The sequence below is a fragment of the Lactuca virosa genome, chromosome 3 (assembly GCF_052849685.1).
Source record: "Lactuca virosa cultivar CGN04683 chromosome 3, Lactuca_virosa_CGN04683_v6, whole genome shotgun sequence".
In the NCBI taxonomy this organism is placed as follows: Eukaryota; Viridiplantae; Streptophyta; class Magnoliopsida; order Asterales; family Asteraceae; genus Lactuca; species Lactuca virosa.
Window position 1 is genome coordinate 146097650 of NC_136428.1, and position 27111 is coordinate 146124760.

The 27111-nt window shown below is 38.4% G+C and overlaps 1 protein-coding gene across 1 annotated transcript; it reads right to left on the bottom strand.

Moving 5' to 3' along the window:
- Positions 1–18339: 18339 nt before the first annotated feature.
- On the bottom strand, positions 18340–18789 carry LOC145164146 (uncharacterized). The gene has a single exon (XM_079082871.1). It carries the CDS (start codon positions 18787–18789, stop codon positions 18340–18342), a length of 450 nt encoding a protein of 149 aa, XP_078938997.1.
- Between the last annotated feature and the right edge of the window lie 8322 nt (positions 18790–27111).

Consider the following 27111-nt stretch of genomic DNA (forward strand, 5'->3'; position numbering starts at 1 on the left):
AACCCATTAGATACTTCCTCCACCGGTCAGCACTGATCGTGCTCTGGCGCTTTCTAGTCTTGCCACTGTTGTGGCGCAAGGGTATGATCCACAGGCTGACTAGAAGTTGGTTGACGCCCTTGTATAAGGGGTTTCTCGCGACAATCTTTCACCTCCTAGTCCGGAGGACGAGGCGTCGAAGGAGGCAGTGGCTGGGGGGAGCCGCTCGACAATCAAGCGACAGATGGCTTGGTTAGACTGCCTGCTTACTAAAGGCACTCGTGCCAGCACTAGTTTCATGCGTCTTCGTAAGAAGCGAAACACAAACTTTCTGTTGGGGGAGTCGGACATCGTGGTGGACATTCTCGATGATGATGCTCCGAAACTGTCGAAGGGAATGGATAAAGAGGCGACTAAACAACCTCGTGAATGCAAGAAGGAGCCGGAGGATACTACCATCCCCGTGGAAGGTGTCTCCGGGCGAGAGTTGGAGGGTGGGTTTCAAATTTCTCTAACTCCGCCTCGACCTCAACGAAGGATATTATTGTTGTAGGTTCTTCTTTTGTGCCTCAGGCGGCCCTTGGCATCTATATCCCTGAGTGGGGGCTCACTCGAGAGTCCCTTCTTACACACCATCCTGTTGTATATGAGTGGGTCGTCATGCTTCCCCCATGCTACCATTGAAGCATTGTAGCTACTCTTCAACTCTCATATGTCCAACAATATTCATTATGCGCCAGCTCAGGTTGCTTCTTACTTGGTGGCTGCCGTTCGGCGCCTCCGCCAGGTTAGTTCGGTTTCAGTAGAGCTTGCCTCTGCTAGGGCCGAGCGGGATGAGCTAAGGATGAAAGTGTTGGGGATGGAGGAGAAGTGCAAATTCGAGGAGCATGATGACCTTCTAGCTGGGGAGAAGGCATTCGTGGAGGATCAGGTGTGAGTTTGGATGGGTCGGTGGAGTGGTTTTCTCAATGAATTGAAGCCTTGGTGGAGGAGAAGAAGGCGTTGGAGAGCCGAGTGGTGGAGCAGCGTGGGTAGTTGGAGGCATAGGTGCTAAGGAGGAAGGTCGTGGAGGATGATATAATGTCGCTGCTTCAGAAGAGTATTGTCCGGGTAGGGGACAATGTGGTCGAGAGTGTTGAGTTCTTGCTTGGGGTTAGGCAGATGAAAGCGGCATGTGTGGCTGCTGGCTTGGAGGGAGGTAAGAAAACGGTGAGGGAGCAGGTGGCTTCTAGGAAGTTTGATCCTGGGGAGTCGAGCGTTGTCGTGGAGCTGACTCCAGCCTGCATGCCTCTGTGAAGGCTTTTATGGAGACGGACTTCGCTTCGTATCTCCGCTTGGGTGAGGTTGACCTGGGAGGCCTCTGCCAATTATGCAATCATCCGGATGCCGAGGATGTTCCTCCAGAAGATGATTCCTCCAAAGTTGGTGTCTCCTTTGATTCGCTTGGTAAGTGACCCTTCCTTCCTCCTGGCTTGTTTGTGTGAAACAATGTTTGGATTTTCGATGTTCCAAAGACGATGTCTTAAAGAAAATATTTTTAATTGTTGTTTGGCCTTGTGTGGCCCTTTTAAGTCTGGGAGTTGTCCGACTGAACAATAATTTTTTTTCCTTTCAATAATGTGGTTATTTTTGTTATGTAATGCTTTTGCTTTTAATCCAGGTGGTTTATGCTGGCCACCGGTGATCATGTGCCCTTATTTTTTCTTATTGAGGCAATTCTTCCTCCAGGTTTATGTTGGCCTTGGGGGGTGGAATTGAGACAATTTTGTCTTTTTGCTCAGTAGGCGGGTATTCTGGTTGGCGATTTAGCCATGTTACTAGATCTGGCCAAGTTATAACTCTAGGGCTCATGTTTGCTTAGGGTCCTTTGGGTTTATCCCAAGAGCTCGCGTTGGGAGCTCGGAATTGGCCCCCTTTGTTTTTGGGTAATAGACCATTGTTTCTAGACTAGGTTTTTTGTCCATTTTGCTTTGTTATGGTGACTTTTTTAACTAAGGTTTATTGATTACCCTTTTGGTACTTTGTTCTTGATGGGTTTTTGAGCATTCTAACACTCCTATGGTGTACATGCAACCCTAGAAACCTTGGATCTATGTTTGCTCTAAATACATGCAAATTTGATTTTCCAAGGTTTACTTCCTATCAAGCATGTCATGGGGAACTTGTAATACAAAATTCAAGTAGAATAACATACCTTGTAGAAGCTTGGATTCCTTGATGACTTTGTGATCCTAGCACCCCAAATGTGATGTCTCAAATGCTTCACACAACACCAAAATTCTTGGAATAACCTTGAGAGAATTACACTATACTCAAAAATCGGCTAACCCTCTTACTTGCTTTTAGTAGTGCCGATTTTGCTTGCATAAGGGGTCTTTATATAGTTGTGACACAAGTAGGGTTACACCATGTAAACCCTAATTGTCATGGCTTTCCATATTCCATGATCCATGGGTTTGTAACCTCCATGGACTATCCACGGAGCGCCTTATGGGTTTTAACCCAATCCATACAAACCATGGATCATTAGCCCACTATACAATAATAGATTATTTACACAATCAACCCCATATATTTAATTAGTCTCTCTTTGATCACTTAATTAATTCAAGATTAATTCTTTGATCAATACTAAATAAATACTATTATTAATATATTAGTACTTATAATACTATTAATAAACCTTAAGTGTCCTTTCTCTCATTTTGGTCTATCCAAGTATTGCAATTCCATGCAACCCAAATGTACCATGCCGGGTCGGGTCAAGTACATACCAATTATAGTTATGGACTTAGACACTATATCCAACAGTTCTAAGTATGGGGCCTCGGAGAGTTGCACTTCGGCCCTAATCATCTAAGTGGAGCCGAGATCGTCACCTCGAGGCATTTGGGACTTAGGTATTATTTGTTTCAAGGGAAAGGTTATGAGCCTTTGAAGCCTTTAATCATATCACGGTCAAGATTTGTGGCCTTTTAGGCTGAATTGACATGTTTAGGGAAAGGTTATGAACCTTTGACACCTATGGATGATTAGTCCTTTTTACCATTTGGTAAACGTGTACAACCTCTTATGTAAGTGTTATCTAGCTTTATTAGTAAAAAATGTTCTAACAGTTTTTTTTACAGTCAACTTCATTCGCTTCATTTATAATGTTTTAGAAACAACTACATTGTTTGGTGAGTAAAGAAAGAGATATGACTACATCATGGCGTAAGCCAATGCCTAGCTCTTGGGGTAACTTTTTGGAGTGTGATTATCCATCCGGAGTTTGATCACATTACCCTTTGTCTCAGATGTGCCTTGTCTGGACCTTTTTCCTTGCTCTAGGGTGGTGGTACGAATTGCACGCACTCCAGGTTCAGGGGATGACTCCTTCGTCCTGAACTCTTTGGACACCAACTCCATCTTGGTGCGCTTTTGTGATCCTGCTCGCATGTTCCTTGGCGGCGTTAAGCTGGCTCTAGGGTCGTGCATGGCTAGACCCATTCTTTTCTAGTGCCTAGTCTTCTACCTCGAACCTTTCCACTCGCATACACCAAGTGTGATGATTTTTGGTGATTCCCCTGTGGGCGGTCTCGCTGAGTCTAACGGTCCCGTGTTTCTCGTTGAGTATGTTCATGTTTGGACGTTGCTTCGCTTTTTTGGTGGTTGCACCAATGTTTGGCACTCGCAATGCCTGTTTGCAATCCCAAGTTGTGACATTGTTTTCGCACCTTGCGTCGGATTGAAGGGTATTCCTTCGACGTCGGGCCTTGGGGCCTGGCGATGGAGCTGAGAGATTGTTGGTGGTTCTCTGACCCCTGCTTTTTTCGATCCTGATGGATGCTTAACTTTTTCCCACGTAAGGGAACGGCCGGGGGGTGACCAGAGAGAACCTGGCTTCTCCTGGGGTGACTGGGGGTGGGCCCATGGTGTTGATATCCCATTGACCGAGTGACCGATGGTTGTTGATTAAATTCATGGCGTGTTGGCTTTGAGAATGAATGAGCACCTGGTATCCTGGGCCTTCCTCGATAGCGATTTCTGGGAGTTTGATCTCGTTTTTACGTTCGATGGGCCGACGCGCTCCCAGGCGAGACATCCTTCCAGCAATGGCTCTCAGGCCTCCTAATGCTCTGGTTTCTTTTTCTTGATTCTTTTTTATGGGCAAGTATCATTCTTTTCCTGGCTGCGCCTTCTCTATTGCGAGTCGCGTAACTTTGCTGCTAGCCCTCTTGTCATTTGGGGAATCGCTTGGAAAGGAACCACACGAGGAGTGATCTAACGAACGTTTGAGTCGAATAGAGATTTCCATGACATTAGTGGTCTATTCTATAATGTCTCTCCCCCAAAGGGCTTCATTCGGTACCTTCTTGGTTTGGTGGTCAAAGGATGCTAAAGGCAACCTGTTCGGAGTGTTGATATCTGCGACTTTCCCTCGGGGAGTCTGCTCGACCTTGGGATCCCCGTTGGATCGTGTCAATTCTTCCTCGGCATTTTGGTATCTTTGTCCCTTCTGATCTCTAGCCTTATGGGTGGCATCATCTCTTTTGTTGGTAGATAGAGACTCATCGAGGGTTGGAGGGAGTTCTACTCCAGCTTCTCGTGCCTAGCAGAGTCCTGTTCCAAGTCCTTTGTCTTTTGTTTCATTTTCTGTAAGGGGATTTTGAATTTTGCTCTGATTCAAACTGATTTCTACTTGCCCATCCGAATATTGGCCCTTCCCCTCCTTTAGAATGAACTAGCCTGGATTTGGCGTTATCTGCCTTCTCGTGGTATCGTGAGGTAGAACTGCCTCGCTCAGGTGAAGGTAATCGATGTGCTTTTGCTGTAACTTGCCACGTTTTCTTGTTGCCATTCAGCTTGTGACCCAACTAGGGGAGATCAGTTCCCAAGGGGGTGCTTGCATATACTGGCCCTACGACTTCAGGTTTTGTTGTCTCGCTCTTCTCGCCTACTCGCCCCCCTTTTGTTTGTCAATTGAGGTTTACACTAGCCCTGGGGCAGCGAGGGCTTGATAGTAACGGCGTGCACGCGGGCTAAAGGAAATGATAGTGGTCGATCCAGTGCTTGTGCTAAACTTCACGGTGTTGTGGATCGTTTACGGTATGGCTCGTAGTTGGATAAGTGTTGGCCATCCGAGCAAGATGTCGTGCTCTACCGGAGAGCGTACTACTGAAACCCCTATCACACATGTGACCTTGTCTCTCCCGTCATGACTAGTTATAGTAATAGGGAGATGTATCGTTCCTAGCGTTCATAAGTTGTTCCATATAAACTCTGTAAGCGGACCGGTGGTCGGAGACGTTAAGCTTTCCTTCCAGAAGGTCGGAAATTGTTGGAAACAATGCTCGTAAAGGATATCAGTACCGCTGCCGTTGTCTATGTATACACGGTTGATTTGTATCTGAAGTGTGCGAGCAGTTATCAAGAGCTGGTCCCTGGGGTTCCAGCCTGGCATTCTCGGATCCTCTCACGAAAAACTAATATTGAGGATGTTTTTAGGGAGTACCTCGATGTCGTCATCCGTTTTGCATCACTCACTCCTCTCACGGGGCCTTGTGATGGTAAGGATCTCCTCCTTAACTTGGCGTTTTCCGACATCTTTCTGATCTCGTGCATTCCTCTGGTCATCATCAAACTTGGACCTCAAATCCTTTGTGATTGTCGTTAGGTCGCCCGTTAGATGTTTTTCATTCATTTCTTTCTTTAGAACCTTGCACTCGCTGGTATCGTGGGTTTTGCTCTTGTGATACTCACAATATTTCCCTTTCTCTTTGGCTGCCTTTGGAGGTGTTTTCTCAACGGCTTGCACCTCAGCTTGATGGCTTTAGGGATCATCATTAAAAAATTGATGAAATTTGTGGTATGGGTGTCTCGAGTGTCGATTATGCTTGTCATGACTTCTGTCATGGTGGTCTCGGTGGTTGGGGCTTACGCGGGAGTTTGCTTCTTCTTGCTTGATGCACGTGTTTGTGACAACCTTTAGGTTAGCTTTCTTCATTTCCTCACCCTAGATCTATTGGAGGTATTTCTCGACTCTGTATTTGAGCTTGTCTCTCGACTGAGGTACCATTCCCTGTATCTTCTTTGACAAAGGGTCGGGGGAGTAGACCTTGGGCGAAGGCGCCAGTTACAAGGAACTCTTCATAGCCCGAGACACTAAGCGTCACCAGCGTGAATCTATCATAATATGCCCGTATCGACTCTCCTTCTTTTTTCTTACACGCCATTATAGTGTTTTCATCTTCCTTCCCCTTCCTTAGTTGCATGAAATTGTTGAGGAAAAGGTATCGTAACTTCTCGAAACTTGAGATGTTGCCTGGTCGCAACACCTTAAACCATTTTCTGACATTTCTTGATAATGTAATAGGGAAATACGTAAAAATGAACTACTTGTCCATCCTCAGTGATGTCATCGTCCATTCATAGGTGTCGATGTGCTCGTCAGGGTCGGTTATTCCTTCGTACTTGGGGATGTTTGGAATCATCGCCGAGTGTGGGATCTCATACTGCAAGAGCTCCTGGAAAAAAGCAGAGATGGTGCTTCTCACCGGGTTTTCCATGTGAGAGTATGCAAAGCCACCGTACATCATAAACTGTTGATCGTAATACGGTTTCCTGTAAACTTGGTTGTACATTGCTGCTTGCGAGATGTATGGTTGCTGTTGGGAGCTCGATTGTGTGCTTTGCTGCAGTTGCGAGCTAGCTTTTGACAGTTGGAGTATGTTAGGAATTGACCCATGAGGTTGTTGAGTGTAGGTATTGAGTTGCTGCGCTGATGAAAAATGAGGGTTGGATCCTTGTGACGGTGGTGTTTGGGGGTTGGATCTGTATGAGTGCTGGAAATAGGGGTTTAACATCGGAGGTTGTTGAGAAAAAAACGGAATGTGCGTCATTCCTGCTACTGGAGAGAACTGATAGCTTGACATTGGGTATTGTGTGGAGGACAGTATGGTCCCTAGGGACTAAGTGTTCGTCTGTGCCTGCTGCAGTAGTGATTACGACTGAGAAACCATCGGTTGCGACTGCTGATTCGACAGTTGTGACTGTTGGGTTAGTGGTTACGACTGTTGAGTCGTTATCGATTGAGGCGTTGTGGTCGTGGTTGTAACCATCAGATTTGTTGTGACAGGCGACGGTCGTAATAGGGCGGCGATGGCTAGCGTTGTGGTTCCTGTTATTAGACATGGCGTCTGTGTTGTTGGCGTATGGGTGGAGGCTTGTCCGTCTAAGGCAGATGGCTGGGTGCCATCGAGCGACGACATTGATCTGAGTGGGCTCGTTTCTCCCCCGCCGGACGCTGCAGGTGCCTTTCCCATCATTGTCACCGTCTAGGGTCGTTTTAAGGTTGTGTAACTCTGAGTACACGCCCGGATGGCGCCAAATGTTGTGATATGTCTTCCAGCTTAACGTCATTTGTGGTGGTTTCGCCTGAGTTAAGCCTAAGAATTACAGGAAAGAAAGAACCGACGTCAGTCATCGTCCGGGAGGGCCACTCCTGGGGTCCCGGAATGAAGTTCTGACGGTCTAGTGAGTAATTGGGTGAGAGAATTAGGGTTTAGCTTGAGATAGAGAAAGAGGGGATCCCTTCTTCTGGAGAAGAAGGATCTCTTTTATACCTGTCGTCGAGGGAGCATGTCCCCGACAGTACCTTTTGTCTTGTCTGGACCGTCAAGACGTGAAGGCATCCTATTAGCGGATCGTCAACCACTAGTGGTTATCTGCTATCTCTGCAGAACCGCCGAAGTTCAGCGGTCTGAGCGTTATATTTGTCGCTCTAGGAAGTGGTTGGTATTTTTTTGGCTTCTTACGGACCGGAGCCTATCGTTCCGAATTGGACCTTGGTGCTAGAGCATCGGGGTCTAAGTGCGAGGCCGCGAGGGCGAGGGCCCATCCTAGCACTTATGCTGGGTAGCGACCGTTAACTAGGTCATCATTTAGATAATCGTCTCGTTATCTTTGGCGTATTCCTAGAGGGATACGTTAACGATATATATATATATATATATATATATATATATATATATATATATATATATATATATATATATATATATATATATATATATATATATATATATATATATCTTTGACGCAATCCTAGCCATTATTTTTGGAGATCAAAAAAAAATTTGAAATTTTTTTGAATTTTAATTTCGTCATTTATATCATCCAAAAAAATTAAAAAAAATTATCATTTTTTTTCAAAATATACATGAAATATTCTAATAAAATATTATATTGTAAATATTCAAATAGAATTTTCAGAATGTTAGAATATTTTACTAGAATATTAAACTATAAATATTCAAAAAATTCTAATAAAATATTAGAATATTTTAACAAATCTAACAATTATAGTAGAATATTAGAATATTTTAACATATCTACCAATTTTAGTAGAATATTAGAATATTCTAACATTCTAAAAATTCAATTTGATTATTTACAGTATAATATTATATTAGAATATTTCACTTATTTTTCGAAAAAAACGGTAACTTTTTTATTTTTTTGTATTTTTAATTTTTTTTTGGATAAATTAAATAAAGAAAATAATATTTAAAAAAAAAGAATTTTTGGATTTTTCCTTTTATTTTGCATTTTATAAATTTTTTATTATTTTTTTATCTTCAAGATGAGTGGCTAGGATCGCGTCCTCATGTCTCACAAAATTAGCATGGTCGCAAATGAACCTCTACCTATATAGCGAATTAGTATTTCTTTTAGATTGCTCGACATTTTCCGCCATTGGTCAGGGAGGGTGTGACAGATTGGTATCAGAGCTAGTTGCTATAATGAATTAGTATTTCTTTAGGAATTACGTCTATAGCTTAGGACATATACTCTGATTAGGTTTGTCCTAAAACCTACAAATAAAAGTAATACTATTAATTACTCTACTAATAGACTGTGTATTGGAGAGGTGCCTAGGCTAGAACCGTCGTCTTGGGTTGCTGGATTTTAGAACAGCTATACCCCAAAATGGTCCTGCCCACCAACTTTTCCTACCTGGCCGAACCATACATAGTCTAGAAGTACAAAACAATAATAATCGCTAATCTCGAAGAGCATATACAAATCATACATAAGACAAATCTCCAGGATGGTTCAATGTGTAAATGTTAAGTTACTCCTAAATGTAGCCTGATCAACTATGTTTAGACTTGACTGAACCAATACATCGACTGAATTAAGGATAGATAAACGATAAAACAGAAATCATAAATACAAAATACAAACAGTATACATAAAGTGTATCAAAATACATCGTATGTACCAAAATACAAAGTATCAAACCCAAAAACCTTAACATATTCCTCGTTGTTCGCATACTCAACCTCCTCGTCATCATCATCAACGGTATCCCTGTGATGTGTGACTGAAGGACCGGCACCATCATGACTCGTGCCTCGTGGCTGAGAAGGGGGTGGAACAGAAGGACCCGCCCTAGGAAAAGGTGGATGGTTCATCCCCAAGTGTCGCATCACCATAGAAATCAAGGCCATAATCCAGCAACGCTTCTCCTGTGTAGAGACCAGATACTATATCTGTGACATCCCCATTTTCACAGCCAGAAAAGACCGATTTGTTTATGCTTTATTTTGAAAATCAGAGTATCTCTTAAAGAAATATGTTGCGGAATTTGTTCCCAGAAAAACATGATAAATATATTATCAAAGCATTTCTGAAGAAATGTATTTTTTTCATATTAAAACTTTGGGAGGTCATCGTCAATACTGAAACATAAGCCTAAACAGACCTTACATTTATTTACACTAGTGATCTACATCTCTTTTAAATCTCTTAGTGTAAAGTAGCTTCGTATCGATACCTGTGATACAAATAGACTGAGTGGGTCAGGTTGGGAAACCTGGTGAGTACATAGGGTTTTCAACCCACAATAATATAATTATTATGTTTAAACATCAAACAATCAACCCAATTACCCATCCCCATTATCTTATTTATTCTACCCTAAGAATCAGCTATTCCTCGTTCATTTATTCCAAAGGAATTTTCCTAAGGAATAGGCACGAAGTACATCGTCGCCATGGTTTATACAACATACACTAAATCCATAGTTGCCAGGGTTTATCCAACGGGTGCTAAGTCCATAGCTCATTTATCGACAGTATTATTTTCGGGAATCCACCCGAAATACATGTCAATGCGTTTTTAGAGTACACCGGGTGAACATATCGTTCACAACACCTACAGGTTGCGAGCCTGCTAGTGTTCCACTGGACTGTCTAGAATAGTCTGTGGTTGTCATCCATACTCTGCTAGATGACGGGGCCAACGCTTAGGTAGAAGGCTTCTCCCATTATTCACCTCTCACTCTTATCTCATAATCCTTATCACCTTTCATCTCATCATCCAACTCATCTTTCATCTACCCATCTTTACCCATTGTAATTTATAGGTATAAAATACGTATATAGTTTAAATCATTTAAAACATGTATAATAGTGTTCATCTAGCATATATAACAAGTATACAAATAATATTCACACATAGCAAATAATTTATATAAAATACTTCATATCTATGTGTAAGATGAAAGTAACTATGCACTCACTTGTAGCGTGCTTTGATAGAACCTAATTAGAAATAGTCAACGACTCGTCGTTGTCAGGCTCGGGAAGGGAAACGACCTTCAGAAAACAAAAGAGAAAGAAAGTAGAAGGTGTAATGAGAGAAGAGGCCGGACTTGCTATTTATAGGCTGATTTTGGCTCTCTCACGTCGTGAGAATCAAGACTCACGTTGTGAGCCATGGCAAGAGTCATCCTGTGGTCTTCCCAAGTGTTTTCTAGGCTCGATTAGTGTCCGTTTGACTCCTCACGTCATGAGAAATCCTTGCTCACGTTGTGAGCTTTTGAGTTATCGTTCTGTCGACTTCTAGCTTCGAAATGTGGTGCTTTGACTCCTCACGTCGTGAGAAAAGAGGCTCACGTCGTGAGTCCAGTCCGATTAGGGTTTCTGACACGTGTCATGCTCTCAAACAGCTACATCTTCGGAATTCCATAAATTTTGCATATGAGCTCCGTTTTTGACGTTCTTTATATCCACACGTAGGTGGAGACGTACTCTAAAACTTTCATTTAGACCCCTAAGGCTAAAAAGTAGTTTATCATAAACTCACTTTTTACGATTCCCGGTGTCGTGCTGGTTTTGTCGCGAAACTTCGACAGGTCATAACTTCTTCGTTATAACTCGGATTTCGTCGTTCTTTATATGTACGGAAACCTTGTGAAATATACTACAACTTAGTTAAGATTATTTATTCTAAATAATCATCTATAAAAAAGTCATTTTTGACGCTTATCGTCTCTAAATTGACTAGCCCGAATCTGTGGGCGTTACAATATCACGTCACGTAGTGTCGGCTCTGGATCATTATGCTCCGTGTACCTATGCCTCTGAAGCCTCACGAAGGCATGATCAAATATGTCCTCCGACTCCACGTGCTGAATCAGCTCCACGATGTGATCCTCCAGAATCCTCCACGGTTACCCTACCTCCCGAACCAACACCCGCATCTTCCTAAGAGAAGTAGTACTCAGCTCCCGGATAGGCATATGAACCATCCCACTAGTGTCAACCTCAGAGGATAAGGAAAACCTAGTAACCCAATGACCCCCATAGATCCTGCTCGAAGGTGTAGACCCTAGAGCCATGCTAGATAAGTAGAGAGCAAGAGCAAAAGGAAGATGAAGGCAAACCTCCGTTTAAGTGGGACACCGCATATAGAAAAGGTCGCCTAAGGGAACCTTGTCACACTCATGTAAGTGAAAAATGGTAGAAGAGACCAATAGGTGGATGAACCGATAGATTGGAGAATGGAACGCGCTCTCCTTGGCCGTCCTGGAGACATAAGTCCCCCGAGCATGGGCCCAGACCAACCTGTAGTTGTACTCCTGTGGTGGAGCAATAATACAACTGTCAAGATAAGCATAAAAATGAGGGCTTAGAGTCTCCTCAGTAGTGTAAATTCCTAGACACCTCTCCATATCGATCAGGATGTGGGAGCGAGATACGCTTCCCAGGAGAAAAGTAAAAGCTTATGGATCAGCCCATCGCTTCTATTCCTTGTCGAAGCGGACTGTAGAAAAAAAACTTCCAGCAGAGCTCCTTATAGATCACCTCCCAAACCCCAATAACCTGCTGCCATCCGTGATAGATGAAAAGCTCAAGACCGCTATCATCCTGCAGTACATAGGTAAGGAAAGACGCCAGTCGAGCCGTTAGCCCAGTATCGTCCGCCACTCTCCAGGAAAGAGCCTGGGGAATACTGATCTTCTTGTACAAAGGAGCAGTAAAGCGAGAAACGAAAGAGATACGATCAGGAAGATCATCGGGGAACTTTAGGAAAGGATGCGAAGGCCAGTTTGGAGGTAACTCACTCGCAGCTTGTTGACCTCGTCTCGACATATCTGTAGAAAAATAGACAAAATGTAGTTAGGAATAGGTTAGAAGAGATAAAAAACGCATTAGGTGTTGAAATGGATCATATGCGACAGATGTGTGCTACGTGTGAGTGCACGCGGCGCACATGCATCTGTGCGGTACACCTCAAGAACACAACATGCTGGCAACCTACTGTTTCGTCCAAATTTCAACCTAAAAACCTTATAGGGGTGTTCATCTAGTCCTCTAGAACACATGTAGGTATCCCATTTCATCCAAAACAACATGAATTTGCGGATTTAGTTAAAAATTTTAAAATTTTAAAAACTCAAAATGAGAATCAATAGATGAATTAAACCCAAAATTGAGTATATAGGTAGTAAAATCGGTAGTATAAGATACTTTAGGGATCATCTATTTCACGAAAACTAACACAAATTCATCGATTCATAATAACCTTTAAAAACTCGAATTTTAGTTCAAAATCTAAGATAAGATTTAGTATAGAGGTTACCTGGGAGTAGAGTGATCGAAAGAAATGAAGAAAACGAAAATTTCAGACAGTCGCGCTAAGTGTGTGCCGTGCGTGTGGGACCCAGTCGAGACAAAGATGATGGGGACAAAAGGAATATTTAGGAAAAGTTCGAATGAAGCCAAAATTCGACTTTAATACTGATCTGCAAGTGTGCGACGCGCGTATCGTATGCCCGACGCACATATTCAAGGTTTTTCTACAAAATTTACACTTTTGTTCTGAAAAACCATTAGATACCCTAGATACTATTAGCCTTTAAGAGTTTAAATAATTAAATAATTAAGGGCAAGGAAGAAAGATTTCCTTGGAATAATAGGAAAAAAATCATTCATTTCTAGGGAAGCAACAATAGCATGCTATAATTAGTAAATTATATAGGTTGCTAGGGAAGCAAAAGTAACATGCTATAATCACTAAATTATATAGATATCTAGGGAAGCAACAGTAGCATGCTATAATCAGTCAATTTTATAGGTTGCTAAGGAAGAAACAGTAACATGATATAATTAGTAAATTATATAGAGTGTTAGGGAAGCAACAGTAGCATGCTATAATCAGTAAATTATGCAGATTGCTAGGGAAGCAACAATAGCATGCTATAATCATTAAATTATACAGATTGCTAGGGAAGCAACAGTAGCATGCTATATTCAGTAAATTATATAGATAGCTAGGGAAACAACAATAGCATGGCAATAATCAGTAAAGAATAGGTCGCTAAGAAAGCAACAACGTTATAATAAGAAAATAAATGACAAAAGATACCAATAAAGTCTTTAATTATCAAAGCGATAAAAAGACAAATGGATAGGAGAGAAAATGTAGAACCCTACAAATGGAAAAGTAGTGTGAACCCATTAGGAATAATAAATAAACCTCTATCGTTGTTTCATGATAACAACACTGCTATGTTAACCTTGATTGACATGACCACCATTCAGACCCTGATTCAACATCAAGTCTCTGATGCATTAGGGAATCTTAGAGCTAACAAGGATGAGGGGAGAAATAAGGAAGGTAATCAACTAGCAAGAACCTATCAAGATTTTCTCAACAGTAAGCCGATAGCATTCTATGGAGATAGAGGAGTAGATAGTGTGATTTATTGGGCGAGAGATAGAGAGAGAGTGTTCTAGTGAACATAGGGTCAAGTTCGCAACTTGCATGTTCATGGGAAGAGCTTTCCTCTGGTGGAGTATCCAGGTCAAGGCTTTAGGAGTAGACGAAGCTTATTCAACTTCCTGGGAAAAGATGAAGAAGAAGATGATTAAGGAATTCTGTTTCGGCAGAGACGTGGCATGAGCCGAGCAGGAATTCAATCATATGAGCACCAAAGAGTCAGGTTTGGCTTTCTATATGGTACGCTTTGAGTCCCTAGTCACCATATGCCATGAATTGGTCAACTCGGACACCCAGAAGATCAATTCATATCTCCAAGGGTTAGCTCCCTATATCAGAGTTGAGGTGCAATCACACCATCCAAATACCTATGCGGAAGCTAAATATTTAGCCTTCAGTCTCAAGGATCCTATGCCCCCAAACCCAAGAAGGAGTAAGAAGAAGTCCAAAGAGCTTAAGAAAAAGTGGGGAGGAATCGTCAAGGGCAAGATTAGTCGACCCTTATGGAAGGCAAAATAGGAAAGGAAGCCTCATGAGAGATCACACACTTCACCAAGGGGATACTTGCGGAGATTCCCCTTGTGCAGTAACTGTGGACTTCGTCATATGGGGAAATGTGAGAAGTTTAAATGTAACAACTGCGGATGGCCAGGGCACATCGCCAACGTCTGTAAGAGTCAACTGGGACATTAGAAGGAAATATTGGTTGGTAGAATAAAGAGGTTTAGGAATTTGACTCATAGGATTGAATGAACAAGGGAATTGGAAACCCTTGAAATTTGTACTCAACATTATTATACATATATAAAGGTCTATTTTGAGTAAATGTTGTGAATGCTTCCAGAAATACACACCAATATTAAGATAAGAGATTTAGGTTTCCTATTGGTGTAAAATAAGGATAAGATCAACTAGGATTTCAAAAGACAAATATTAGATGCTAATGATAAAGTTGAAGAATTAGAAGTAGAAAACTAAAAAGGAAATTTATTTAACCCAATAAGTAGGAAAAAGGAATCGATTTCCTGATTAAGAAACTGGTCTCCCCACTTAAGATTACCATAAGGTTTGAATTTCAAGGACGAAATTCCTAAAACATGGGGAGAATATAACAAATGGGAATGATGATAATAGGGTAAAAAATCAGTGACCAAAAAGTTATATCACTTTTTATAATGGTTAGTGTATTTGGAAAGTACACAACAAAGTGATCCTAAAGATATAAGCATTTCGAACATCTGACTCCGATTGGAGAATTTATGATTTTATAAAAGATTAAAACCAACCGCTTTAATAACGCTATTAACGTCAAAATGGCATAAAGAGATCGGTTGAGTTTCGGCTAATGTCACTAAAAGGAAAATCATAGTAACCTGTGAGATAAGGACTTTGAAAGGAAAAGGTCATAAATGGAGTTCATATACGATTTTTAGAAAAATATAAGGAATATATGATTTTTTATAAAAGATTTAGGGATGCATGCTACGTGCACGCCATGCCCGTCGCACACACCTAACACCCAAATTCTTCGAAGATTAGGGAAACATGGACCATCAAAATTTTAACACGTGGCAAGCTCTGGATGGAGGCACGAAGCGAGTGCACTCCGCACATGAAGTGCGTCGCGTGCACAAATACTATAAATAGAGGTGCTCACTTTCTGTTTTTCTCATCCCAAACACTCTCTCTATACCTCTCAATCTGTTTCAGAGACCCTCTGGATGGCGCAAAGCTTCAGATGCAATGGCTCGGATGCTTCAGAATATGCTAATAGAGTGAATACACGACCCCTATTTCACTGTTTTAAAGGTTTTACTGGGGGGGGGTACATGCTTATCAAATGCTTTTATCAAAATATATTTCTAGTTATAAATATCAAATCATTTTATAAAGCTTAAAGCCTTAGGATAATGTAGCTATAGATACTATGCCTAGTTATACGTTATGATATTATAACTAAGAGATATAATGCCCGATAGTCTAGAAAGAGTTAATACCTAGATGTTATATTGGCCAAACCCCTAGTATAACGTATTACCTAGAAGGTATGTTGGTCAAATTTAGGGATATGTAGCGTACTTAGTTGTTACTTTTCCCAAATATCTTGTTTTCAAATAACCATAATTAGGGTATATATATGAATACTTATATATACAAAATAATTATGAGATCAAAAGTTATAATTATAAAATATAAGATAAAAGATTTATATTGTGATAGTTATAGGAAATCCCTAAGAAGGATTTTGATAAAAGATAAAAGATAAATACCTAAGGTCAATGCGTTAGTGAGTTGTTTATTCATCCAAAGGCCTTGATTAAACTCGACATTCCCTAGATACCTATAATCGTTAATCTTGAGAGAGCTAGAAAGATATGTGTAGATTTATATGGAGTCTGACAACCCCACCTACAATTTCTAGCTACAATCCCGACAGGATAACTTTCTTATTATTCACTATTCTACGACCGATGAAGTGTCATGGCAGGGGAAAAATTATTAGTCAAACAGCGTCGATTATGGGGGCTCATGGTAATACATTAGATCACCTTAGAGATCAGACTACCATTAGGGACGCCTTAGAGTGATAGATAAAATACGTTAGGATCGTTTGATATCCAACAAAAATAGTAAATTGATATTAATAAATATATCCTAATAAGATAGGATCATTAGATATCCTACAAAAATAGTAAATTAGGATTAATAAATATATCTTAATAAGATAATAAGATAGGATCGTTAGATATCCTAAAAGATTGTAAGCTAGGGTTGATAAAACACTTTAGGAAAGGTTTTCCTGAAAGAAAAAGGATTCTTAAATTAACACAACCAAATAAAAGCCGAAAACTATAAAAACTTGTGCACTCACCAACATTATGTTGATGTTTTCAAAAATAGCATGTGTTCCAAGGATGGAGCAGGGATCCAATTAAGAAATCATTATCGGCATGAAGACTTGTAGATTTTTTTTAGTTAGGTAATTATGATTGGCGCTCTATGATTTGGGAAATCTTTATACCGTCACCACTCGTCATTTTCCTCCATCGATCGGGGATGGTGTGACACAAATCGTGTGTCATATATATCGTTAGTTAGGTAATTATGATTGGCGCTCTATGATTTGTGTTGCATCAAGCCACATTGGAGACCATTAGCCGAAGCGTCACTATACACCACAAAATCTTCCATCCTATCGGGCAAAGCTAACACCGGAGCTTCGCATAATTTATTATTCAAAATTTCAAATGCCTTTTCTCACTCTTGTCCCCAAACGAAACTCACCTCTTTTCTTGTCAACTTAGTGAGGGAAATGGCGAGACGGATGAAATCTTGAATAAAACGACGGTATTACCAAGCTCAACCCAGAAAACTATTCACTTTGGTAGGCATACTCGTAGGTTCCTATTTCACAACTACTTCAATTTTCGCGGTATTTACCATGATTTCGGCTCAAGACATGATGTGACCAAGGAATTGAACTTCTCGAAGCCAAAAATCACACATCGACAACTTGGTATACAACATCTCATATTTCAAAACTTGAAACACGTCATGAAGATGCTTCTCATGCTCTTCTTCGGTCTTCGAATAAATAAGGATGTTGTTAATGAAAACGATAGCCAACTTGTGAAGAAAGGGCTTATAAACTTGATTCATGAGATCCATGAATTTAGCAGGAGCATTTGTAAGGTCGAACGACATCACAAGGAATTCATAATGACCGTAACAAGTTCTAAATGTTGTCTTCTAAACATCACTTCCCCTCACCCAAACATGATATTCAGAACGGAGATCGATCTTCAAAATATAATCCGCTCCTTGAAATTGATCAAAAAGTTCATCTATTATCGGTAACGGGTACTTATTCTTTTATGGTAACCTCGTTGAGCTCTTGGTAATCTATGCACATCCATATTGAACAATCTTTCTTCTTTACGAACTACACCGGGTCACCCCACAGTGATGAACTCAGATGGATGAAACATTTATCTAACAACTCTTGAAGTTGGGACATCAACTCTTTGATTTCTGATGGAACTAGTTGATAGGGAGATTTGGAGATCAGACTGACATAGGAACTATATAAATTCTAAACTCTACCTGTCTTGTTGGAGGTAAACTGGGTAGCTCTTCGGGGAAAACTTCCATAGAATCTTTAACAACTTTCACATCTTCTAACTTCTGTTTCTCTTTTCTCGAATATATAACATATGTCAAAAATGACTCACAACATTTTCTTACACACTTATGAGCTTTAATTGTCGTGATCATTTTGCAGACTCTTATTCCTTTTCCCTTATATAATTATTTCCTTCCATTTGGCCCTTTTAACGATACTAACTTACTATTGCATGAAATCTTAGAACGATTATTCTCGATCCAATGCATCCCAAGAATCACAGCAGACCCTCTAGCACCAATCGACAACAAATGGGCATCAAATTTTCCCCCATCTATGTCTACGCAACAATCACGATAACCATGGCCTATACTAACATGCCCTCCAGATGATACTTTTATCACATAAGTCTCCTCTAATGGAACTAAGGGATTACTAAATTTCTGTCTAAATTCATGAGACACAAACGAATAATCGGAACCCCGATCAAATAAAACACTTGTAGACAAGGAGTTTACAATTATTGTACCTAACACCACTCTCGGAGCTTTCTTCGCCTCCTCAGAAGTCAACTGAAAAATACAATCTTTAACTTTTGTTAGCTCCACCTTCTTACCATCATTCTGTACTACCATGTCATTCTTCCTCTTCGGAAAAGTTGTGTGCTGATGTGGCCTTTTTCATGGAAGGAATAACACTCCACATTATGGATCTCCTTCTTGTACTCAAAAGATTAGTGGTTGGGATCACTACACTTGTAGCACGTCTTGCTACCCAACTTGCACTCGCCCCTTCCTTGAACTCCCACTTGAAATTTGTCTTTTCTTCTTGAAACCACCCTGTTTAGCTTGAGACCTCTTCTCTTATATCCTCTACTTCTCTCTTTTCTTTTGAACAATCATGCGTTTAATTTTTTGAGCAACTACAATAACATGATCCAGAGCATCAACCTTTTTCACCTTCACCTCATAATCAGTAGGTAACCCTTTCACAAATCGGCTAATACGACCCCTCTATGTCGGGAGATAATCCCCAATAAACAACATCATGTCTGAGAACTCTTTCGCAAACTCCTCCACTGATAAGTCTCATTTCTTCAAATCAAAGAATTCATCAACCATCTTCTCAATATCGCGAGGAGCGCAACACTCCTCCTTAACCTGATTAGCAAACTCATCCTAAGTCATGTTTGCTTTTGTATCATCTCCCAAGGTTTAACATACGTTATCCCACTTCATGAACGGAAATTCAAGGCTAAAGGGTCTATTTATAGTTTAGGTAACTTGCAGATAAATTCATATTGGAATAATTAAATAATAGATTTAATCCAAATTCAAATTATTTCCTTATCTGCTACCAGGAGCCTTCCAAAACCCTTATAAAGCCTCCAAAACCGTCCATACCGTGGATGGTTCTAGAATTGCTTCTTTTGTTCAACTATTGAACAATTAAAATTCACCCATTGCACCTTTAATTAATTCCAGATTAATTCTGATTAATAATTAGTCAATTCTTACTATCTCTAATTAATTATAATCAATTATTAAATATTTCAAATTAATTTATTAATCAAACAAAAAATTAACCAATCATTTTATCTGTCTCTCCTAAAGTCATTTCAAGTTATTTCTAGCTTTTGATGACCACCTAAAAAGGACTTTATCTTTATTCCATAAGTTATATCAATTTATTCATGACCTTGACCGATTTAGTTACAACCTTGGACACTTATTCTAATAGTCTCCCACTTAGACAAGTCATAAAACTACTATTGCAAATATAGACTTTGAAAAACCATTAAATAGTGCTTCCCACAGCCACTACCGAACTTTGATAAAATCAAACGTTGGCCTTATGATAAGTTATCAGTTATTCCTTCCTTCTACAAGATATCGTGTGGACATGAGACATAGATAGAAATAAATCTCATAGCCCAAGATTTTGTTTCTCGATTTCCCATTTATGAAGACTTAATTCAGACTACTAATTCAAAATATCAATTAGTCCGGGCTTGGCCAAGCACTTCAGATGTCGGCAATAAATCATCGAGAGGCCCAAAGATATCGTTTTTCCTGTTAAGGAAAAAGGTGATGGGTTTTATAGGAAACAAAATTGAATAATGCCGAAAACAGTTAACACTTAATAGGGTACATGTATCCTATAAAATATCTATGTCATACACCTTGATAGCAACATACAATGAACAACTAAACTAGCCAAACCCTAGTGTAATTTGAAATTACCAAGTGTAAAGTTGCATACCTTTGATTTGTTGTAGTAAACAAATCACTTCAATCTCCTTGTACTGTAGGTCTTGGAAAGCTTAGCACCAAATGGATGATGCCTCTAATGGCTCACACCCAAAACCTAGATCTAGAAGACAAGAGGAGAGAGGAGAGAGGAGATTTTCGGCCAGAGAATCCTTCAAGGAAGAGTATGAACGATGATGGCATTGGGATCCTATTTCTAGTTTATAACTTAGGGACAAAGAAAAATTTAAATGATTAAATAACATATTTAATCCCAATTCAAATCATTTCCTTATTTACTATAGGAGGCTTCTAAAAACCCTAAAAATGTTCTCAAAACCGTCCACGTTGATGGTAGGATCTAGAATTGTCTTTCCTTGCTCAACTATGAAAAATTACAATTCACCCCTTGCATATTTAATTAATTCCAATTAATCCCTACTTAATTCTAGATTAATTCTGATTAATAATTAATTAATTCTAATTGATTTCACATTAATTTTTTAATCTTATAAATTAACAAACCAATTTTCTATTTTCAATTAATATATTAATCACATAATATATTAACAAGTTATTTCCTCATAATTTTCAATTAGTTTATCAATCATATAATAATCTAATAAATCATCATCTCTCAATAAATATCATTCTAATCAAGTTCTAGTTATGAGGGCAACCTAAAAAAGATTTGCTTCTAATTATAAGAATATACCAATTTTGAGACTAGCTTAGACACCTTAATCCAACAGTCCCCCACTTGGATAAGTCTGTACCTAAAATTGAAAGTATAAGCCTTGAACTAAACAGCAAAGCGTTCTTTCCAAAGCCACTGCTGAACTCTGATTCAAATCAAACGTTGGACCTAAGATAAGTGATCAACTATTCCTTCATTCTACATGATATCATATGGACGTGAGACATGGATTCGAATAAATCACATAATCCAAGATTCTATTTCTCGATTTCTTGATTTATGACGACTGAATTCAGACTACTAACTGAAAAATCAATTTATTCCTAGGTTGGCCAAGCACTTTAGATGTCGACAACAAATCATCGAGGGGCCCAAAGATATCACTTTTCCTGGTAAGGCAAAAAGAACGAATTACTTTGACTATATAGTCATACATTTTACTAACCAAATCATGGATGGAATTACGTTTTATAACACCCAGTTATGTAATGTGTTTGGGTAAACCAATGCACAACTTATTCGTAAACTACGAACTATATATCTCCGCTTAAGAATAGTAGATATTATCATATTAGAATTACTCGTGATAAAATACATTAAGTAATCTATCAGTGTGGGTTTATCCAATACTTAAAATCTCTACTTTCAATGTACTCATGAATATTGTAGCAATTCCAATTGCAAAGTCTTAACCTTAATCGACAATTTATAATCAACTCATGACAGTCTTAATTCAATACTTACTTCCAAAAGTATGACCGTCTGTGGAATTTTGAATAATATCAAAATTACTCAAGGAAGTAAACATGCAAAGTAAAACAGTAATAAATTAATCAACTATGGTTACAAACTTACTGAATATAAATAATTCCTATTACTTAAGCACCATAGTAATTACGAATTTATTCATTGTATAATATTTCGAGTAATCAACTAACCACTTGAATTAGATAACATCAATCATGCCTATGTTATGAACATGCATACTATGCCTCTTTGTGGTCCTTCCTTTGTGAACATACCCACTGGACACCATTCCAATGATGCACACTTCACAACTCCAAATTCTTATCATTATGTAAGATTTAGTGGATTATCATCTTTACATGCATTATCTCCTGGGATGTCGAGGCTTTAAACTCACATATATTGACCCTATGATATTACAAAATGTTTCACTGGAACTTGTTATTCATAACAATTTCATGGTAATGAAGTCTCAAATTCAAGATACACTTCTTCAAATACTTTTCTTGCGTTAAAGGTTCCAACTCACATCTAGATTCAATAAGATTCTCCCATTATGGAAATATTTCCATATTCCATAAGACCAACATTCTGACCAAGAATCATCTCAATCCATAACGTGTCACTGTGGTCCTTTACTAATAATGACATACTTCTAACTGTCCATAAGCAACCAACCTTTGTTAAAACCTCATAATTTTCTTGACAGTTTTTTTAACAACCTTAGTTACAAAAATTCTAATCCTTTTCACACAATGCTCTAGGCATTTGAAAAATTAGAAATAGTAAACATTATAGCATATGTGATCAATCCTATATATTTGAAGCACATGGAACTCGACTCATTATGTCCTATACAAGGATTTAATATTTGTTCAGTTCCTTGTTATTAAATTACTATTTATGGAATCTCCTATGTTGAAACATTTCAACATGATATTCATATATGTCTTTAACTAATATCTATTAGATCATACAATCTAAACTTTTAGATTCTTAACAAAGTATGAGTGCCCTCTCCCTTATGTCCACTATAGTGAAACAGTTGCCAACTTCTGCAACTTGCAAACTAGGTACATTGTTACCTATGAATAGTATTGTGAACATGCAATACCAGCATAACAATGATGCTCCCACTAGCTTTGACATGTACCCAGAAATCAACTGGAATTCTAGAAATCAATACCCTTTGACTTTCTTAAGGAAGTACAAATTTCTATTATGCGATGCTTCGATAAGTCTCAAACTAGACTTCTTAAGCTTATACACCTCAGTTGGATAATGTGTATGTTTGTGTGTTTAACCCCTTTCAAGACAGATAGATATATCCCTTGAAAGTTCAAACAATTCCTTGTCATTCCTCATAATTCGAAATATGAAGAGGGATGTCGTGATCATATTGTGAATTTGAGAATGCAATTAACACAACCAATATCCATATTGATCTTTATCAAATCTTTAAAATCTACTAGCAACAGTATTTCCTCATAATCATTCTCATGAATTAGAGCGAATCTTTTCCACATATATTTCAAGGTGCATACGTTCCCATCCATGTGAATCTATCATTTCCAACCTACAATCATAATAAAAGGTTTAAGGAAAAACTAAATTCAAATTTAGCTTTCCATCATTGAGTGAACTTCACTTTTCTAAATTTCTTTCCCTCTGGTAGCACAAGGGCCAACCGGTGCTTCCTTTTTGTTAGCAAGTCACCCATATTGTTCAATGTACTTTCACTAACCAACGTGCTTTGCTCTTGTCTTTAAATGAAGACATTGAACTCATAAGCATTGCCAAAATCAACTAGAAGTGCAAAGAAATAAGAATGTGCCAATCAAACATGGTAGGTTATCATCCTCAGGTCGCATGCTATTATCGGTTGACTCTTGAAACTCTCAAGATTAATACGAATCCCACTAACTTCTTGAAATATGAGTTTTTCTCTCAAGGAACATTCATTGACGAGCTAAAACAAATATCAAAAGTTCTTGTGGATTCTCGACAAGAAAACACTTCATGGAATAGGTCTTGGTTTATCCTCTGTTTCTCGATTAATGAAAACATCACAAATCCAATTCTATAGGTGCTAGAGTAATAAAACATTTTGCACTCCACATATTTCAAGGTGTTTTCAACCTTCTTTGTTTGAAATGAATTTCGAGATACGATTTATAGTTACTAGAGCATGGCTCTAAAACTTGATTGGAACAAAGTATGACTCATCTTATGATTGAACCATTTCCAACAACGTTCGATTCCTCTTCTTAGTCAGACAATTGCACTAAGATGTTCTTGGAGGATTAATTGTGATACAATTCCACAATTATTAAGATGATCATAAAACATGATACTAAAGTAATCTCCTTTCTTCTTCAGATCAGAGATTCTTTTATATGTTTCCTAATAGATTTTTTTATTCATTCTGTAACTCTTTGAATCTTTCAAAAATATTAGAATTCTATCTAATCTTATAAATACAACCATATTTATGGAAACATCAGTAAACCATGACGAATAGAGTTATCGTCCCTTGTGGTGGATCTGAAGAGTCCATATCAACATGTACTAGATCCATTAGTCATTCACTTGCTTCATATAAGCATGTGAACAATGAATTAAGTCATAATTTCCAATGAATAAGATTCTCATAATTATACAATTCGACTTGTACAACACTAAGTATCTATCCAGTTGGGTATGAGATTTCTTTTTATTTGGTCAATTACGCCAATACGACAAGTGATACCATAAGAATCAAATCCATAATTAATATTTCTATTATTAGAAACATAACTAACTTTTTCATTGATTCCATTGCAAGGAAATAAGATAAGGCAACTAAGTAAACCAAAACTTTGCTTTCATTGAAATAAATGAAAATTTGGAACTTGTCCTTACAATACATGAAATGAAAAACTATAATTCTAAACATCTCAGAAGAGTAATAGCAATCTATTAAATTATCCTAACTGCTTAGTAGTAGCTCCAAATTCTAACTATCGAACCATGCGACCAAAATCCATCTTTCACGACTAGATTTAGCTCACTTTAATCAAGTTTCCTTCATTCTTTTAGATCTTGTAATGCTATCAAAATGTGATTATCACATCATGTATTAAGATTCTAAGAATAGGAACTTATGGAGTTAGATAATGGATGTACCTAAAGTAAAGTTACACAAATTGACTTCCCAATCTTTAAGATCCTTTAGGTACTTTGGGCAGCTTCACTTCCAATGTCCCTTAAATTGGCAATAAAAACAAATGGACTCATTGAGTAAACATTGGGAATAATCTCAGAATGAGCCTTTCTCTTTACCATACGACCAAACGGGTTGATCTTGGTCGATCCCTTTCGATTGGGAAGAGAAAACTTTTCTTGATCACAAATGTTACCGTTATCAATGTCCATGGAAACCTTGGAATTAGCCCTTACAAGCATTTATAATTTAGTTGTGTTCTTAATCATTTCTGCTTCAGCAACCATCAACATAAAGGTCAGATCACTTAGGGTCACAACGAGATTCCTCATATGAAAGTTCTTAACAAACTAACCATATGACTCAGGAAGCGAGATAAGAACCAAATCAATGGCTTTCTCCTTTGGGAATATGTCACTAATCATTTGCAACTTGTCAATGTACGATTTCTTTTCAGAACATGCGCACACACAAAATTTCCATCTTTGTGTTTACATGCCAACGGGGCTTGAGTTGTTTCATATTTCTCAACTCGAGGAAAACGTGATGTTGGGAGAGTCATATGAGGAAGATGTGGAAAAGTTAAATGAGGACGATGTTCAATTCCACCATTTCCTAAGGAAGGGAAAACAATTTCACATTGACTCGAATGTGGAAGACCATCTCCAGAAGATTGAGGAAAACCATTTCCATAAGAACGAGGAAGACCATCATTATCTTGTCTTGACATCTAAAATTTTTGGAGAAGAGAGAATTCAAGTTAGTTGATTTTAATTCTTAATTATTAACCCATAATTTAAATTAAGTCTAGGATCCATATTTTCGATTCGACCTTTGAAGAGGGATGCCGTAATCAAATTCGAATCTATTTTAGGTAGGTAGAGTCATCTCACCAATTTCAATCACATGAAACTCCTATATCTTTGATATTCATTGAATCTTATCAACGACATGTTTAATCTCAATTATGCTCTTACCAATTGTGACTGGGATGCCGAGGATCACAATTAAGATTTGAATAACCATGCAAACCCGATTAAACACCCTCGATCGATTTATACTCTTTCATTGATGTGTCGGTTAACCACACACACTCCATCAACAATCATAAACACGAGTTGTTTCATCATTTCACCTTTATAGTCCTAAATTAGTGTGTCGGTTAATCAAACACGCTCCACGAACGACTTATAAGGAAACGATGTGCGTTTTCATGGATTAGGACACAATTTCACATTTTTCCTAAAGTAACTAGAGTGGGATTTATAAAAGGTTTAGTTACTTAATAGTATCATACTTTTAGAGGTGATGTCATATCAAACCTGGTCGACTAATGACCCTCCACCATATAAAGGAGCGGTTGATGAGAGTGGACACCCATTCAACGGTCATTTTATCGGTTGTTATCCTTATACCCCCTAAGAGTATAGCTTCATGAATGAGGCATACTAATGATTCGACTGACTTGTCTTATACGTATAATATATTAAACTTTTAATCATATAAAGTATAAGATCTGTTTTAAATCTTTTCAAAATACGAGGTTTAAATCTTAATTATCTAGATTATCATATAATTAATTAATCTATTTAAACATATTATGAACTTATAATTATCTTACTATTAAATTAATTATTAAATTTATAAGAGATAATTCAGTTTAATATAACTAATTAAAAATTATCAAATAAGGATATCTCCTAATATTTAGGGTTTTAAGGATTATCACACAAGGCATTCAAAATTCAGAATCTAACAAAATCAATATTGGATAATTACCAAAAATAACACCATAAATTAGATTAGGAAGATAGTTACTGAAAATCTGGAAAAACATGTGCTCACGTCGTGAGCATTAAATCTCACATCAGGAGATCACTATTTCGAAAAAAAAACTTTAGTTCGATTCATCTCATGTGCAATCAATGTTTGACAAGCCTAAGCTCTGATACCACTAATGGGTTTTATATGAAACAAAATTGTACAATGCAGAAAACAATTAACACTTAATATGGTACATGCATCATATAAAAAATCTATGTCACACACCTTGATAACAACA